Raw genomic sequence first — 15,657 nt, 5'->3', positions numbered from 1 at the left:
AGTTTAAAAGCATAAAAAAGAATATCTACCTTTCTGTTCAACTTTATCACTGCAGTTTGTCCTAATTGCCAAAACTGATACTTTGTCAAAAGGCTGGAGTATGCTCCACTACATTCTTGTCAATGCTAAGAGTACCATTTCTTTTCTAGGAGGTAATACATTTGACTTTAAGTGGCAGCATATTGAAGCAAAATTATTTTTCCTTTCCAATTGTAACCTATTTATTTTGCTGTGGTCTTTGAGATTTTGTTTTGTTTTCAAATAGAGTGCCTTCAAGTACCAGTTCAGTATCACAATATTTGAACCTTTCATAAATTCTTTTAGCCAGATCTAAATAATTTGCAAATTTATAGACAGACAAGTCCGATGTTTAAAGAGATTATCCTGCAATTGTGCATATTTTAAGGGCTCTTCATGAATTATTTATCTGCACAGTTGCATCCTTAAAGTTGGCCTGCTAAAACTACAGATATCATAGATACTTACCAATAGGGCTTTAGCCCATGTGTTCGTGTGGATTTGATACACTATAAAAAACAGCAAGAGGGCATCAAGTGCTTAAATAAATAAAAAAGAAGGCCTACATATGCACACATACACAAGGCAATGTAATGGATTCACATTTCCTCTTAATTACCATATCAAGATGCAGTTGTTTTATTGAATTGCCCTTGTCTCAGATGTTAGACTATCTTGACCTATTAAGTTGTCATGTTGTAATTGAGATAAAAGAGGAATTTGCTTTGCATCAGTGCTAATTGGTTTATCAATATCCTGTACCATTTACATTTTAAAATTGAGAGTCTGTAAGATACTGAAGCATGTCTGCATCAAGCCATAATAAAAACAGTAGCATTGTTTACAACTGTTGTAGTCCAATGTAGTGTAAAGCTTTCATCAGGTTCTGGTTTAAGTCATTGTTCACTTAATACAGCATATGCAACTGATTTTTCATTATATTTTTATCTACATTTGTAGGAATTACTAGAGTTACATTTTGAGATAAAATCAAGAGGTTTGGAAGACACATATTCTGGGCATGTAAGCCCTGTGCAGAATGAGTTGATGTCTGCAGGCACTGTAGCTTGAGGTGCTTAGAATTTTCATTTTTCATTTTGTCCTTTTCCAGTTTAAATTTTGGCTGAATTTATATTTAGCTTTTCTAAACAGAAATCCAGTGTGAAGGTGGCAATATGCAAACCTTCCTACCCTACAATCATGGTAATCAAAGAGGAACTGTACTTATCGTAGAAGAAACCTGCTAATTGTAACCCAAATTATACAAAGAGCAGAGTCTTGTTTAGTCTGAAAGCTGCATGAGATTTAAGACAGAGGCAGTAATTTAAAGTCTTATGAAGTAATTTAGAGCCCTTGCATTGATTTTAATGTGCCGTGATTTAAATCCTGGAGAAGATGGCTTCCACTTATGACTAAAATAAGAGCTTTCCACTTTTGGTGTGTACAGATTTCTTATGTGCAAGTTAACAGTTGCAATTCTAATTAATTCTAAGTTTTGCTATATTAATACATTTATTAGATTATTATTTTTTTTTCCAAGTCTAAAACTCAAAGGGTAGTGTGGCTGCCTCATCTGGAGAGAGTAGGAAGCTGAACCTGATTTATTAGATTGATGCATATCTGGTGAAGAAACTCTGACCTAATAAAGGACACTGGAATTCTAAAAAATTCATAATAGGAATTGTGGAGCTTAGACATGTTCTTAACTTCAGATAGAATATAAAATATCGTCATGTGTATATCTGCAACATCATTTAAATCTTGAGGTTTAGGGACTTTGGATAATTAATTATTCAAAATATTGCTGACTGAACTAGATGTAACTAGAAAGTCAAATTACAGCAGCTTTCTGAGCTGATACTATCACACTGTCTTCAAAACAGGATGGTATTAATTCTATTAATAAGCCATCTCTTCTCTAACATTTTCATAAACCATGTAGCCTAAATTTTCATTTTCTGAAGCAGAGAGTTACTGTTTTATTCATTTCAGATTTTTAAATTACATCTGCTATTGATTTATTTATTTTATCTTTGAAGTTACAGGATTTTTCCAAACTTCAACATAAGTAGTAAATAGAATGTGGTGAGGAGGAAGGAAAACAGACATTAATGAGCAAAAATTCCACAATGAATTCCCAGAAAAATAGGCAATATTGCTATGTAGTTTCTGAATTTATATTCCACTTGCTTTTCTACTTTAATATCACCTTTATGTACAAATCATCTTCATTAATAAATGAAGATTTGTGTTTTCACTGGAAATGATTTGGTTTAAATTTCGAACTAAATTTAAAAAAATAAAAATCTATCCTGAGTTCTAACCATTGAAATTCTTGTTTTGCTATAGTTTGGGTTTTTTCCATTAATTTCTTGATGCTTTACAAATGTTGCTACTGAAAGTTAGAAGGTATGGCAGGTGTTTTGGAAATGAATTCACGTTGTCATTTGTATTTCCTTTTTTTTCTAGCATGATAGTGCAACTTGTCTGTAGAAAAATCTTGAGTAGATTTTGTTATACGGTTTTACAGATAACGTGGATATTGCAAAATACATTAATGACCATGTCAAACCAACACACAGAGTACATATAAACTTCACAAATAAGAAATAAAAACATTAGGTGATACTGTCCACAGCCAGAGATTATTTTTCTTTTTCTTTTTGCTGGTCATCTTGGTGTCAGTAACTTTCTCTTACTGAGCCCTGAGTTCCAGTGAAACGATGCGAAATACTAGCAAAATGAAGCTCAGAAATGAAATATTGTTGATACCTGGTTTGTGTTTAGCTCAGATGGAAGTTTCTGCCTGTCAGGTAGTTTGCCACCCCTTCAGAAACTGCCTGCACAGACACAGGGAAGGGCTTACATGGCGACACAAGGCAGTGCAAGATTGCTTAATACAGTTGGGATATAAGGGACCAGGAGAGGAATAAGAGCTCTATGGCAATAACCTCACTGCAAAATCACTTTTGTGCTTCCAAGAGCAGAGAAAGTCCTCTCTGCGAGAGGGGACTGCAGTGGCACCCAGATCTATGCTAAAAGCTGCAAATACAGCTCTTTCCTAAGCAATTTTACTGTGTATGGATTTGTGCCTGCTTACTTTTTTATGTATAGAAAGTGAAACAATGGTAAAAGAAATTTTGTCCTCTGATGCTGAGTCTGAATGTGGTTTCAGTCTCTAGGTTTGGTTTCTGTGAGCACCCCTGAATTGTAGTAGAAGACGAGCAGAAGTGGGAGTCAACAGCGTAGAGAGGAGCGTATGCTGCAGGCTGAGAGATGATTAGCCCTGGACACATCCCCACTGCAAATTTTAGAAAGAGTGCCTTGAAAAAAGAATTCCTCCAAGAGCACTGTGGCTCTGCTGTCTTCGGCATGGAGCTATAGCTAAGTCTTGTGAAAGTTAGTAATGACGCTTGAAAGCACTTACCTTGTTTAAAACGCCAATGGCAAAGTCATTTTTAGCTGTGGTAGAAGGGTTCTAAGGGTCTGTCTGCTTGAATATTTGCAATTTCATATGGTATTTATCCAAAGCACCTTGAGACAGGAAACTCTCAACAGTTCAGCTACTTCAGTTGTTACACCTTAAAATGAGACCGGGATGTATCTTTTTTGTGAGATGCCATTTAATTTTTCTGTCTGTTCCAGACTGAAATATTGGAGGCGTGTATGAAAATTACAGTACATGGTTTTATCAAAGCTCAGCAAAACTTGAGTTTTGAGAAGTGGCTCAAAGGGATCCTATTTTAACCATTTTTTTGGGGGGTATGTGTGTTTGTTGCCGAGTTTCTGCTGTTCAGTTCATTAGGAGTGTTATTGAAGAAGCATTGATTTGAAGGAAGCAATTGTTTTTGCTCTATTATAAGTACAATTATACATGGGTTTCTTTTCTACTTATCAGGGAGAAGAACATTTTGGTAATTGTAAATTCACACGCGCATGCACAAGCTCTTGCCACGTCCAATGGCAAGTTGTTATGGGGACTGGCAGACTGTCATTATTTTGATAGCTTGAGCAGTATATCTCTTGAACAGAAATGGAGCTCTTATGCAGAGAGTATCGTATGTTCCCAGCCAATTTACAGGGAAACAGCAATAACATTTTATCATGGTTGAGAGCCCAGTAGCTGCTTCCTATTAAACTTGCCCTTTCAGATACCTGTCTTGGATTAATTTGTTGATTTCAAATGGAAACTCAGTCTTCTCCACTGAAGCATGTCTTTCTAGGATAGACTCTCACTGAATGACAATTACTGTATATTCTAGCTGGTTTCAGACCCTTGCAAGCTTTGGGCACAGTGGAAGACAGAGGACTTCTTCAGTAACAGATTTTAATATATGTCTAATTTCAACAGTCAGTTATATATGCACCAGTGGATGAATCCTCAGAAAGATGAAATGCAAAGCACTTCTAACTTGCTGTTATTAATGATACACTTGCTGCAAAGGAGGAAAAAAAATATGTTCAGGTCTCCTGAAGAGAATCTGTGTGGTGTTTAAGAGCAATGAATTTTGAAGAGGCAGGGATTTTAAACTGACACTATCTTCCTTTTTCTTTTCTAAGAGCAAAAATATGCCAGATGTAGTGCAGACAATATTTTACATATCTTATAATACACACATATCTTTTAAAGTATACTTTCAGAGAGAGGTAGTTGAAACACTCTGAGAAGAGCATTCTTTGGGAGGGTTATATGCATTTTGAAATTATAATCTGTCTTGCAGCATTCTCTCAGCTGTAATAATGGGCCTCTGCATGCAGCTAGATAGGGCACAGGCAGGCACTACATTGCTAAAAATACCGATCTGGGTGTAACAATGTTAAGGAAACAAACAAACCAAGAGATTCGTTTTGGCTAAAAAAAGCAACCTCTGTGTATTTGAAAGCTCAGATATTTCCTGCTCCCAGTGTGGGTTTTTTGGATGACAGTTAAAGCTGTTATTCACACTGGCTCTTGATGAAGACTTTGATGCACTGTGTAAGATAAAAGTACAATTCAAATACTGTGAAAATATATTGGTGCTGGAATATTTGGTTTTGGTTTTGGGTTGGGTTTTTTTTTGGTAAATAAATGGCCATTGAAAGCATTCAGTTGAGTCAGAGGGTTGGAAAAAAATTAGAAGGAGAATAAAGCTTGATCCCATTCAGGCCAGCAGGGGACTTTCCATTGAATACCAGGGGCTGCTGCAGCAATTCATAAATAAAAGTGCACAGCAGTAATGCTAAAGAGCTACCCTTGCAGTACAGAAAGTGATCTTGCTTTGTATTAGGAGGGCAGAATTGTAGGAGACACGTGCCGTCACAGGAACAGGAACCATGCTGCAGGGCCCACTGTCTTAAATGTAGTTTTCAAATCTGAAATGCCTACTGGAATAAATACACATAAATTTTAGCAACTGTTCCATTGAGAATGAGCTTTTCTCATCTGCAAATTAAAGCCTTGAGTGCTACAGCACCTTGAAGTGGTGCTAGGATCGCCATGGCTATGGAGATCTGCAAAAAGTCTGTGGTTTAAGAACTAATGTAAAAAGTGTTGACTTCTATAAAAAATCTTTATAGAAGGTTGTGATATATCCCTTTTAAAATGTCCTTTTCTCATCTTGGAGTGTTACTGGAGGTAATTCCCTTGCTTTCTTTTTTGTCATGAGTGTAACTGAACGTTTGTACAGGGCCAGGTAGATTGCTGCTGCTCATCGTTGGTATAAATGCAATTGGTGTAAAATTACACTTGCAACTTCATATCAGCATAAATGTGAATTCATAAGAGGGTTAATTTCCTATAATACTGAAGAACTTTCAGGGTCTACAGTGAGCAGCAGTTTATGCCATCAGCTCCGTAATAGAACAAATGATGTTTCTACTTGGACAAGCTTTGTTTTATCAGGATCAGTAACCTTATCAGCAGTTGACCCAGAACTATAATACATGTTTGCGAATAGATAACATATGTCACAGAACCAGATTTGCCTTATAAGCAGGAGTATATAATGAAGATTTAGTAATAGCAAAGAATGTACAGATGTATACAGCAGTAATATTTTTTGAGAAGTGTAGCATTCCTGTTCACATTAGAGCAGGGTCGTTTGCATTATTTTATATCAAAAATGCACTAGCGTTCACTTACAAACACATCACACAAGTACTTTCATGCTGCCACACTTGCTTGTGATTTTTTTCCTTTGTTCAGCTTTAGAGAATATAATTTTTATATGAAGAACAACTAGGTGACCTAATTAGTAGCAGAACAGGAAATGCCTTTTAGTAATTGAAATACAAGGGAACTAGTGTTCACTGAGCACCTTTATTTTTCTTGCACTTTCAAAATTGCTAGGTGAAGGGGATTTGCTTAGTACAAAAGGAAAAAAAGGTCTGAAAACCTGCTGCTTAAATGGTGGATTGATGCTCTTTAATTTAAGATGCTGCATCCCTACCCCCAATATCAATACTCTGTCATTTTTCATGACTTATAATAAAGGGAGAGAAATGATTGTAGGGTCCTAAGATATAAAACAAGTCACCCATGTCTTGTGCATTTTGACATTAACACTTCTCTCCCTTGACCTTTGACAGATTAGGCCTTGACCCAAAGCTGCTGGCCAAAATCCTAAATATGAGCTCAGGTCGCTGCTGGTCAAGCGACACATACAACCCTGTTCCTGGAGTGATGGAAGGAGTACCATCTGCTAATAATTATCAAGGTGGCTTTGGAACAACACTCATGGCTAAGGTACATAACAGTTGTATGTAAAGTATGTGCAGTTGCTTCTCTCTGGGCTTCTAGCAAATGTTCTTCTCAGTGAAAATTTATAATTACGGGAAGTATGTGTGCGTGAACAGAGGGGAAGACAACCTCTGACTGTAGCTCTGAATTAATGAGCTGTGTAGGGGGCTTTTCCTTACCCTCCAGCCTGTTTCTGTCCACTGTTACTGCTGAGCCACTCGGGGAGATTATATGCACTGTCTTTTTGAGTTCTGCCTTAATCCAGGAGTCCTGATGGACGTGTGTATGGCCAGCATTCAGCAAGCCATTTAGGTACCTTTTCCATGACTGCACTACAATTTAGGAGCCTAAGCTCAAGAGAACAGTTCAGGGAAATTCAGGTGACCTAATTAGGTGTGAATAGTGGCATAAGCACTAAGATTTTGGGCTCAATCTCTTCTAGATACCTTAAACTGTGCTACTGGACTAGCATCCCCTTTCCTTGCTAAGCCAACTGCTTACGTGCTTGTCTTTCTGCCTAAGGCCATTTGGAATGCAGAAAGAAGCCAGGTTTCAACGCACACCCCGCAGACTGATTTTTCGGCAGGTATCTGCACCATGCTGTGAGCTCTGCTGAATTGTCTTTGTTGGTGACAGAAGTAGTGCTCCTTATAAGTAATAAGCTAGTAATCTAAATTACTTGTCCACAAAGTGGGAAATCTGGGGTTTAGGTCCTTCTCAGCATGAGGAAGTTGTAACCTACAGTTATCCTACCCCAAGAGAATGCCCTTACTGCCACACTCTTGGCTGTTCTAGGAAAAGTTCTCTTCTGAACCACTCTGTGGTCAGGAAAGCAATGCTCTTACAGGCCAAAGGAAAGTAGGCAAGGAGGTCAGGGCCCTGCATCCCGCTGATGAGGACACACAGTTGGAGAAAGGAGCTATAGAACTCTGACTGTTGAACTACTTTGTGTTTAGCGCAGTGATTGCCTAAGGTAAATTATAAAACCAACCCTGGAAGAGAACTCTCATCTAAGCATGTAATCGCAGTAAATCTTTTCACACTGAATATTAGTATCATGGGGATAATGTCCTGAGGGACACATTTGAGTTTATACATAGAATCATAGAATGGTTTGGGTTGGAAGCGACCTTAAAGATCATCTAGTTCCAATCCCCTGCCATGGGCAGGGACACCTTCCACTATTACAGGTTGCTCAAAGCTCCATCGAGCCTGGCCTTTAACACTGCCAGGAATGGGGAATCCTCAACTTCTCTGGGCAACCTGTTCCAGTGTCTCACCACCCTCATAGTGAAGAATTTCTTCCTACTATCTAATCTAAATCTACCCTCTTTCAGTTTAAAGTCATTCCCACTTGTCCTGTCACTACATGCCTTGAACAATGCTATTTTACTCTATATGGATGTAAGATTACTTGAATGAGACAGCTGATCATGTTCAGGATATTATTTGGTGCAGTGGTGACCTCTTCTATGACACTACTCCTTAATTTGTGGAAAGACTTTTGCTGTGTCCATTTCATCCTGGTATGTGACGTATCACGTAGTTTGTGAATTGAGTTGGAGAATCTTTTCTGGGAAATGCAGAGCATGCTTTTGCCACTTAAGAAAAAAGAAAAGCTATATTCAAAGGAGAAGGAGGTAGGTACAACCCTGAGGTTGAGAAGAAAATACTTCACAATGAAAATATACTATACAATGAAAATGACTCAGTAACACAGTCACTAAACACAGTTACTAAACTTCAAGTTACTGCTCACATGTCAAATGTGGTAGAAGTCAAGGGTTTTCTTAAAAATATTTTGTCAGCAATGGGTGTGTCAATCAAAGCCAGAGATCCTTATTTTAAGTGTTTGGGACAAAAACGTTTGTCAGACACCTCTGGAAAGCTCTTCAGTCTTGAAATCTGATACTGAAACGTAGAATTTGGTCAACTTAATATGAAACCTGTTCCAAAGATTTTGCATTTAACAAGTCTAGTTTACTTCCCCTCTCCATCTTTGTGTCCAAGGCATTGAAGGACAGAAGTTCCATCTTCCATTCACAGCACAGTTGCTAATTAAATGTCATCTTTGAATCCTGAGAAGAGCTAGATTTCTATCATACTATTCTTGAGTCATGTCAGGACAGCCTTTCAGCTGTATTCCCGATGGCAGTTTCATTTATGTCAATAAATGTAAGGAACCAGGTATTTCCAAAGTAAGCATTAGAAGCATATTCTGAAAGAGAATTTGGTTCCCTATTCTAAACTGAAAAAAAGTGGTTAGAATAGTCAGTACAGTGAGACATCTGGAAGATGTCAGTTCCAGAGAATATGAGAGGAGCCATAAACAATTATCTGATTTTTACTTTTCCATAAAGGTCAGCAAAGGGCAAATTTATTTCAGAGCTGTTTTGTACTATTTCATTCAAAGAATCTCCAAACTCAAGACAAAAGGTGCAAAACACTTCACAGCCTGAAAACTAAAGATAATCTTTACTTACATTTTGTTTGTTTGGGTTTTTTTTCCCTCAAAGCTCTAATTTGTAGAATGGAATTAAAAAAACCAAACCAACCCTCCTGCACTTTGGGGTTAGGAGTCCTTGTCAATTTAATTGTTGATACCTTATCTGATGTTTCAAACATCTTGGAGCCGGAGTTTCGTTATTAAAGTGAACAGACCTGCTCTATGAATTTATATTTGTGCTAGCAGTCTATTCATTCAGAATTTTCAGGGATTGCTTTTGTGAATGTCCCTTCAGAAAGAAATAGATCACAATCATAACTACCAAAACCAAGCATCTTCATTAGTTTGGAGTTGGCTATTTTGCCATTCTGCTATTCCGTGACATGATTTAAGCTTTTTTGAATAAAATGGGTAATATGGTAATAGGTTTCACATAAAGGGCTTAGAAGAGGCTAGGAGTATGTCATGGAATATCTTATTGTAAGTGAAGTTAAAGTAACTGTTCCTAGATTTGTCAGGTCATCAGTCTTTCAACAGAATTGCTAGACAAGAAGAAATGATCTGCCCTGATGCAAATGAAGAATATTTTGGACCCTGTGACATCTGATACGTATGTTTTTCCCATTTTCCTAGATCTTGAAGTCATTCGAGGGTAATAGGAAGAGTAACTATAATTCTGATTTGTATCAGAATGACCTTTATAGAGCCGATTTACAGATCAAAGTGACATTTAGAGAGTAGAGTAAGATCTTGAATTTCCTTGTGCTAATTCAAATCCAGACACACAGAAAGTAAAGACCTGTCTTGTAAGTCATCTCTGAGAAGCCAAAGGTGCTTTCAGCAGTACTACAGTCACTCAGTTCTTCTGTATCAAAGATTTGTTATTAAAAAAAAAAAAGAATTAAAACACATCAAATTTTATAAACCACCATAGTCCTGGATGGACAGAAAATCCAGGCATTTCCTAGTAACACTTCAGAGGTTCTTTAGCACCTTTCTTGAAATGTGGGCCACAAAACTGATTCTGTTAGCAAGACGTTGAGTGCAGGCATTACTTTCGTATTAGGCAAGAGATCTGTTTATATATCTAGGCCCTTATTATCTTTTCCTTCTTTGGTTGCTTTCATGTCTGATTCAGGTTAGAATTCAAGACGTCCTCCAGCCTGTCTTGTCATTTCTCTCCAGCATGCGTGCAGCTGACTGTTTCTAGCTAACTATGGTTAGTCATAGTTCTTGCTACTCGCCTTTGAGTTCTGTCCTATTTATTTAAGATTATAGCTGTAGTTGATGAAGGACTCCTGGAGGAAAGGTTTAAAATTCATTCTCTTTGCAAACTCCCCTTCTTCTTTTGCCCCAAGTTTAGCATTTAAAAATGCAGTAGAATTATTCTGTGTATCCCTTTATCTTCAGTCATTAAAGAAAATTTAAAGTTGTAGCAGACCCACGACAGTCCCCTAAGGAATTCTTTAATACATTCTTCCAGTTAGGCCGCAAACTATTCATATTCACAAAGTGGCCTATGCCTCTCATTTTGCTATTAACTGGTCACATTACAGTAAATGTATGTATGCTAAGTGACTTCAAGTTTGTTGTTATTTAAATCACTTCTGCTTGATTTTTAACCTTTTTTTAAAAAGGAAGATGTTCTCTTGCCCAAACAAGAAAATTTATCATTAGAACCCATGTGAAATGCTGAAGTGAATAACCAGGGAAATTTAATTTTTGGAGATGACATAACAAAGTGAGGAAAACAAGTCTGAGTCTTGCTACCAGGCTATGTAGTGATCTGGACTCGTAAAATCCCTCCTGTCCTGAAGATCGCCTGCCTTGCAAAGTTTGTTTTTTTTCTGTTGAGTAACATTGAGTTACTGTTTTAAAAATTAAAAAATAAACAAAACTCCCTTCTTCCAGGACTGACATTTTAAGGCTGGAGTGTTGCCTTCGTTGGCAGTAAAGTTCTTTTCACAACGGAAGCCAAATAACCTATTGTATGTACTGGCTATTTACATCCTTGTTTCTCCCGTGACTTTTTTTCTTTCTTTCCATTCTTCCTCTCTGCTGTCTTCCTCACTCGTCTCCCTTCCCACAGGATCTTGGCTTGGCCCAGATTTCTGCCACCAACACAATGACACCGGTTCCTTTGGGATCCCAGGCACATCAGATCTACAGGATGATGTGTGCAAAAGGCTATGCCCTGAAAGACTTCTCGGCTGTGTTCCAGTTTTTACGTGAAGAGGAAACCTTGTGAGCTGTCCTTTGGAAATGGACATGATAACAAACCACATTTTTTTTTATCCTTATGGCTCATTTGAGAAGTATGTGGGTTTAATCAGATACTGTGCATCCTGATCCTATACAGACTAATCATCTTTGGTTGACTAGATCACAACGAACTCCAGGGTTTTTTCATAATTCTTGAAAAAGCGAGCCAGAGGAAGGGATTGTTTGGCAATGAGCCAGACAGTGATTTCTATTTTTTTGTTTGTTTGTTTTGTTTTGTATAAAACCATCAAAGTTTGGTTTTTTTTTTTCCACTAGATGCAATAAATAAATACTTTTTTTATTAAACACTTAAATATTTGCATACAAAATAACTTACATTATGGCTATAAACTTAGGTGAATCTTGAATAGTAAAAGAATGTTATATAGTGATTTTATGACATATAGCGATCTATTAAAATTAAAGATTAATACTTTATGGAAAAAGGGAAGATTTGTTTAATGAAGAAACACAGCTTGAGATGAATTTTTGGATTTTTTTTTTTTTGTTTTCCTTGGACCTACTAAGCCTTGAATTGATCAGTAGTGAATTTTTCCTGGGATTCAGGTTGCAGATTAAGTTTATAGGCATGCGTTTCTAAGTGGAGAGCTGTTACAGCATGTTTACCTGTCAGACTTAGTTAAAATAAAATAGAATATGTGTCCCTCTTGTAAAGCCCCATTACTGTATTTTGCTAACCCAATTTTATATTTTCTTGTTTTCTGTCACACATTTTCAGAACTCCAGAGCAGCACTTACCAGAAGTTCTGACAAAGTGTACATTTGTTTTGGGTAATTATTGAAGTATTTTAAATCTAAACAAACCCCATTATTTTGAAAAGAAATAAAAATCTATACTAGTAAATGGTCACTGTATGATTATTTGCTTTTTGTTTTGATGTGCTCCTGTACTCCCACAGTTAACCAAAACCTTGTACTAAGTGGTCTCATTTTTTAATTTGCTTGGTTTTCTACAGATTATCTTGCAAAATCAAGCTTTTCAAGAGCTCTTGCTGTGAAATACAGATGGCAATATATTTGCATATATGTTAACTTAACCATTCACCATCTCTTTGGTCTTGCAAAAGTACAGGTACACACTTGGCTTCATAAATATCAATACTCATGTTGATTTCACTAGAACTACTTACATCCAAACTTACTTGCAGGCTCTAGGCTTAACAGACAATTACGCATTTACATTCCTGTTTTGGTTGTATGACGAATCCTTTTATATATGCACATTCGGGAAACAAAATTGTGTGCTTGAATTAGCTTAAGTCTGTGAATAATCTTCTGAAAATTTGGACATTATATTTTAACACCTTAGTAACGTTATACAGAAGTCATTAAATAGTACTGCTTGACGTGTTCTCCTTTTAGTTTTCTTTGTAAACTGTTTGATATTCTAGGTTATTCAGGGATTTGGGGTTCATGAATATTATATATGAGTGTAGGACTACTGGGAGCAATCTTACTTTTAAAAATTGTTTGTCTCTCTTTTGATAAAAACTACTGACTCCTGCCTCACATAATACAAAAGATGGATCTAGTCTCATAATGAATTTGGGGTCAGGTAATAAAGGATGTTTTTGCCAGTAAGATCCCTGTTCATTTAGAAGTTTTATAGTAATGGATGAGGTAAGGAATTGTAGGAGAGTCCTGGTTAAATTTGTCTCTTCTGTGTCTGACCTGGAGACGTGGTTGGCATCAGCAGGGCTGCTGAGAGATGCTTCCTTTACCCCAGCCTGTAGCAGTGTTTGCTATGAATGCGTTTGCTGGTAACACTGGGATTACCCGTAACCCTGGGCTTGCAGGAAGCATAATAATTTGTTTTCTTTATGCGTTATGTGCACACATAAATGTTGGGATCCATGAGGAAAGAAATACGCATAGTGAGACCTTCTGAAGTCTCTTGAAGCTTTTAGCTTCTGAAATCATAAAGTCTCTGTTACAAATGTGGAAACTTCATTGTTATTTTTATGTTTCTCACAAAGACTTGTAGCTTAGGCTTCCTGGGATTCATTTCTCTTCCCCCACAACCTCTGATCAAATTTTAAATTCCTACTCCAAAGCATAGGGTGCTGAAGTTGGAGGAAAGGCTGCCAGAATGCTATTTTGGCAAACCAACAGAATGTTTTGTGGTCTCGTTCTTGGAGGAGGATTTTGGCTGAAATTAAAAACAAAACAACAACAAAAACCCAAACCCCCAGCTTGAGGGCGGACAGCCAGCATGTAAAGTTTTAGAACAAGCACTCAGTTTGGCAAAGTTAGAAACAACTTTTTAACTAGGTCTTATTATGGAAAGTGCCTTGAAACTTTTAAGGATGTCCAATACCTGAAGCCAGTCATACAATTTATATTAGAATACACATTTCTTTTCCTAATTCTGCAGGGGAATATTGCGTGACTGGATACTTATAATGGTGGTGGTATTCATGCTAGCAATGGCTATTCTGCATGTGCATATAAATATAATGTATCTTTTGCTTGGAGTATATTTCTGGTCTATGGAAATTAAACAAGTACTAAACCTATTGTCACTGCCAGAAACAGATGTTGAAAACTGTAATTTGTTGAGTTGAACAGAAAGATTGTAAAATTGGTTGAATTTCTACACTAATTACCTCCCAGTACATGCACACAAATTAGGTGCAACAAATTAACTGCATATTTTGTAAATGTCCCAAAGGGAAACTTGAGGTAACTTCTTTTTAAATTAGTTTGAATGTTAAACTAGCCCTCCCATCATGTTTACTTTGGAAACTCACCTATATCAAATGCATTTATTGACTAACGGGAAAACATTGACAACCAATAAAAGTAGTGATGGTTTAAAAAAAATCCTAAGCAGCCTTCTCTCATTTATGATTCAGTATAACCTGTCTTGAGCAACTATTTTTGGTGGTCGTTTAACAGAGGAGGCCTTCTATTAAAACTGGTGAGTACTATATTGCTTTAACTTTATTTATGGCTCTTACAAGCCTCAGGAGGAAGAGGAGGTATTCTGACCAAGTATTATATGTGATATTCTGGCTCTGCTTTAATCAATGGGAATTTTGCTATAAAGTGCAATACAGCCAAGATTTCACAGTGTGTGTTGAATGCCCACGTGATTCCAGTGCAGATGTGGCCAAGATGCAGCTCTGGAGGAGCTCGAGCACATCCCTCTGGCCAGGGATTGTGCCGCATTACTGGCATCAGGATTATGAGAAGTTCGTGTGGTGGCTGTGAAGGAAGGAGCCAGCACGAGCTGCTGATGTTGATATTGCCGGTCTCCCTCCCAGCCTTGTCCCACAGCAGATGAGAGAGATGCTGAGAGGGACAGAATAGCTGCTGTCCCTGCCTGCCTGAGAACAGAGCTACCTGTCTTTTCAGCTGCTTAAATCTTACGCCTCTTTGCCACGAGAAGATTTTATTAAGTGGTTTGTGGAACAGAAAAACTGTGGCCACCCCTGGAGCAAGCAAAGAAGGGCTAACATCATACAAGGGCTACTGTATTTGTGCAATAGATGTCTTTCTATGCTTTCAGTCCACCAGCTTGATTTGTAAGACCAAATCTATCCAGGCACAACTCTGACGGTACTAACCTGATTGGTAGTGATACCTGTTGCTTTAGATTTGTATTTACATCATCATCGTCTTCTCCTTCATATAAATATAGATGTAATTTAGCTTTTCTCAAGAAAACATGAGAATACTGTCTGTCTTTACAAGGCTGGCTAATAAGGTGTGGAAACTTTGAAGCAGTTTAGAAAGCTCTGTTGTGTTTTCTTGGTGCACTAACACAACATGTGGAGCTGGGGTTCTCTGGAGTGTTTGAGACTAAGGTTTGCTAAGACCCTCTTAAGTCCCCCTATGGGACTTGCAGAGGGGACGCCTTTTTATTGACTTCAGTATCAAGTTCGTAGAACTCTTCCTGCAAGCCTTGCAAAACTGAAAAAATATATTTCACTAGTGGGAGAAGTTTAGTTCAACATCCACAAATTAGAATAAACGGCGCTTTTGACAAGCTTAGGCTTTCAATGGCAAGGATGTCTTTGCCATTCTGTGCAAGAGCATAATGGATGTATGGTCTTTGAAGGCTACTGGTATGTTTAAGATTTGTTGTTTTCTGTATGTGATTTGTCACAATCCATCCTGCCTGCTGGCACAGTTACACCTTCATTTTTTTCCAATAAGAATAATAGCGACAGTTACAAAATATTCTTAG

At 37.4% G+C, this 15,657-nt stretch overlaps 1 protein-coding gene across 1 annotated transcript in view; it reads left to right on the top strand.

Moving 5' to 3' along the window:
- The window catches only part of HIBADH (3-hydroxyisobutyrate dehydrogenase), an 86,238-nt gene extending 71,950 nt beyond the window's left edge, over window positions 1-14,288 (top strand). Inside the window, exons 7-8 of the mRNA XM_030508795.1 lie at window positions 6,586-6,742; window positions 11,272-14,288. Of these exons, the coding sequence (XP_030364655.1) occupies window positions 6,586-6,742; window positions 11,272-11,430 (316 nt within the window). The 3' untranslated portion in view covers window positions 11,431-14,288. The remainder of the gene's footprint in view (window positions 1-6,585; window positions 6,743-11,271) is intronic.
- Window positions 14,289-15,657: the final 1,369 nt, after the last annotated feature.

Source organism: Strigops habroptila, chromosome 1, assembly GCF_004027225.2.
Source record: "Strigops habroptila isolate Jane chromosome 1, bStrHab1.2.pri, whole genome shotgun sequence".
In the NCBI taxonomy this organism is placed as follows: Eukaryota; Metazoa; Chordata; class Aves; order Psittaciformes; family Psittacidae; genus Strigops; species Strigops habroptila.
The sequence above is the reverse complement of the archived record's forward strand: the minus strand, read 5'-3'. Positions and strand labels throughout refer to the sequence as shown.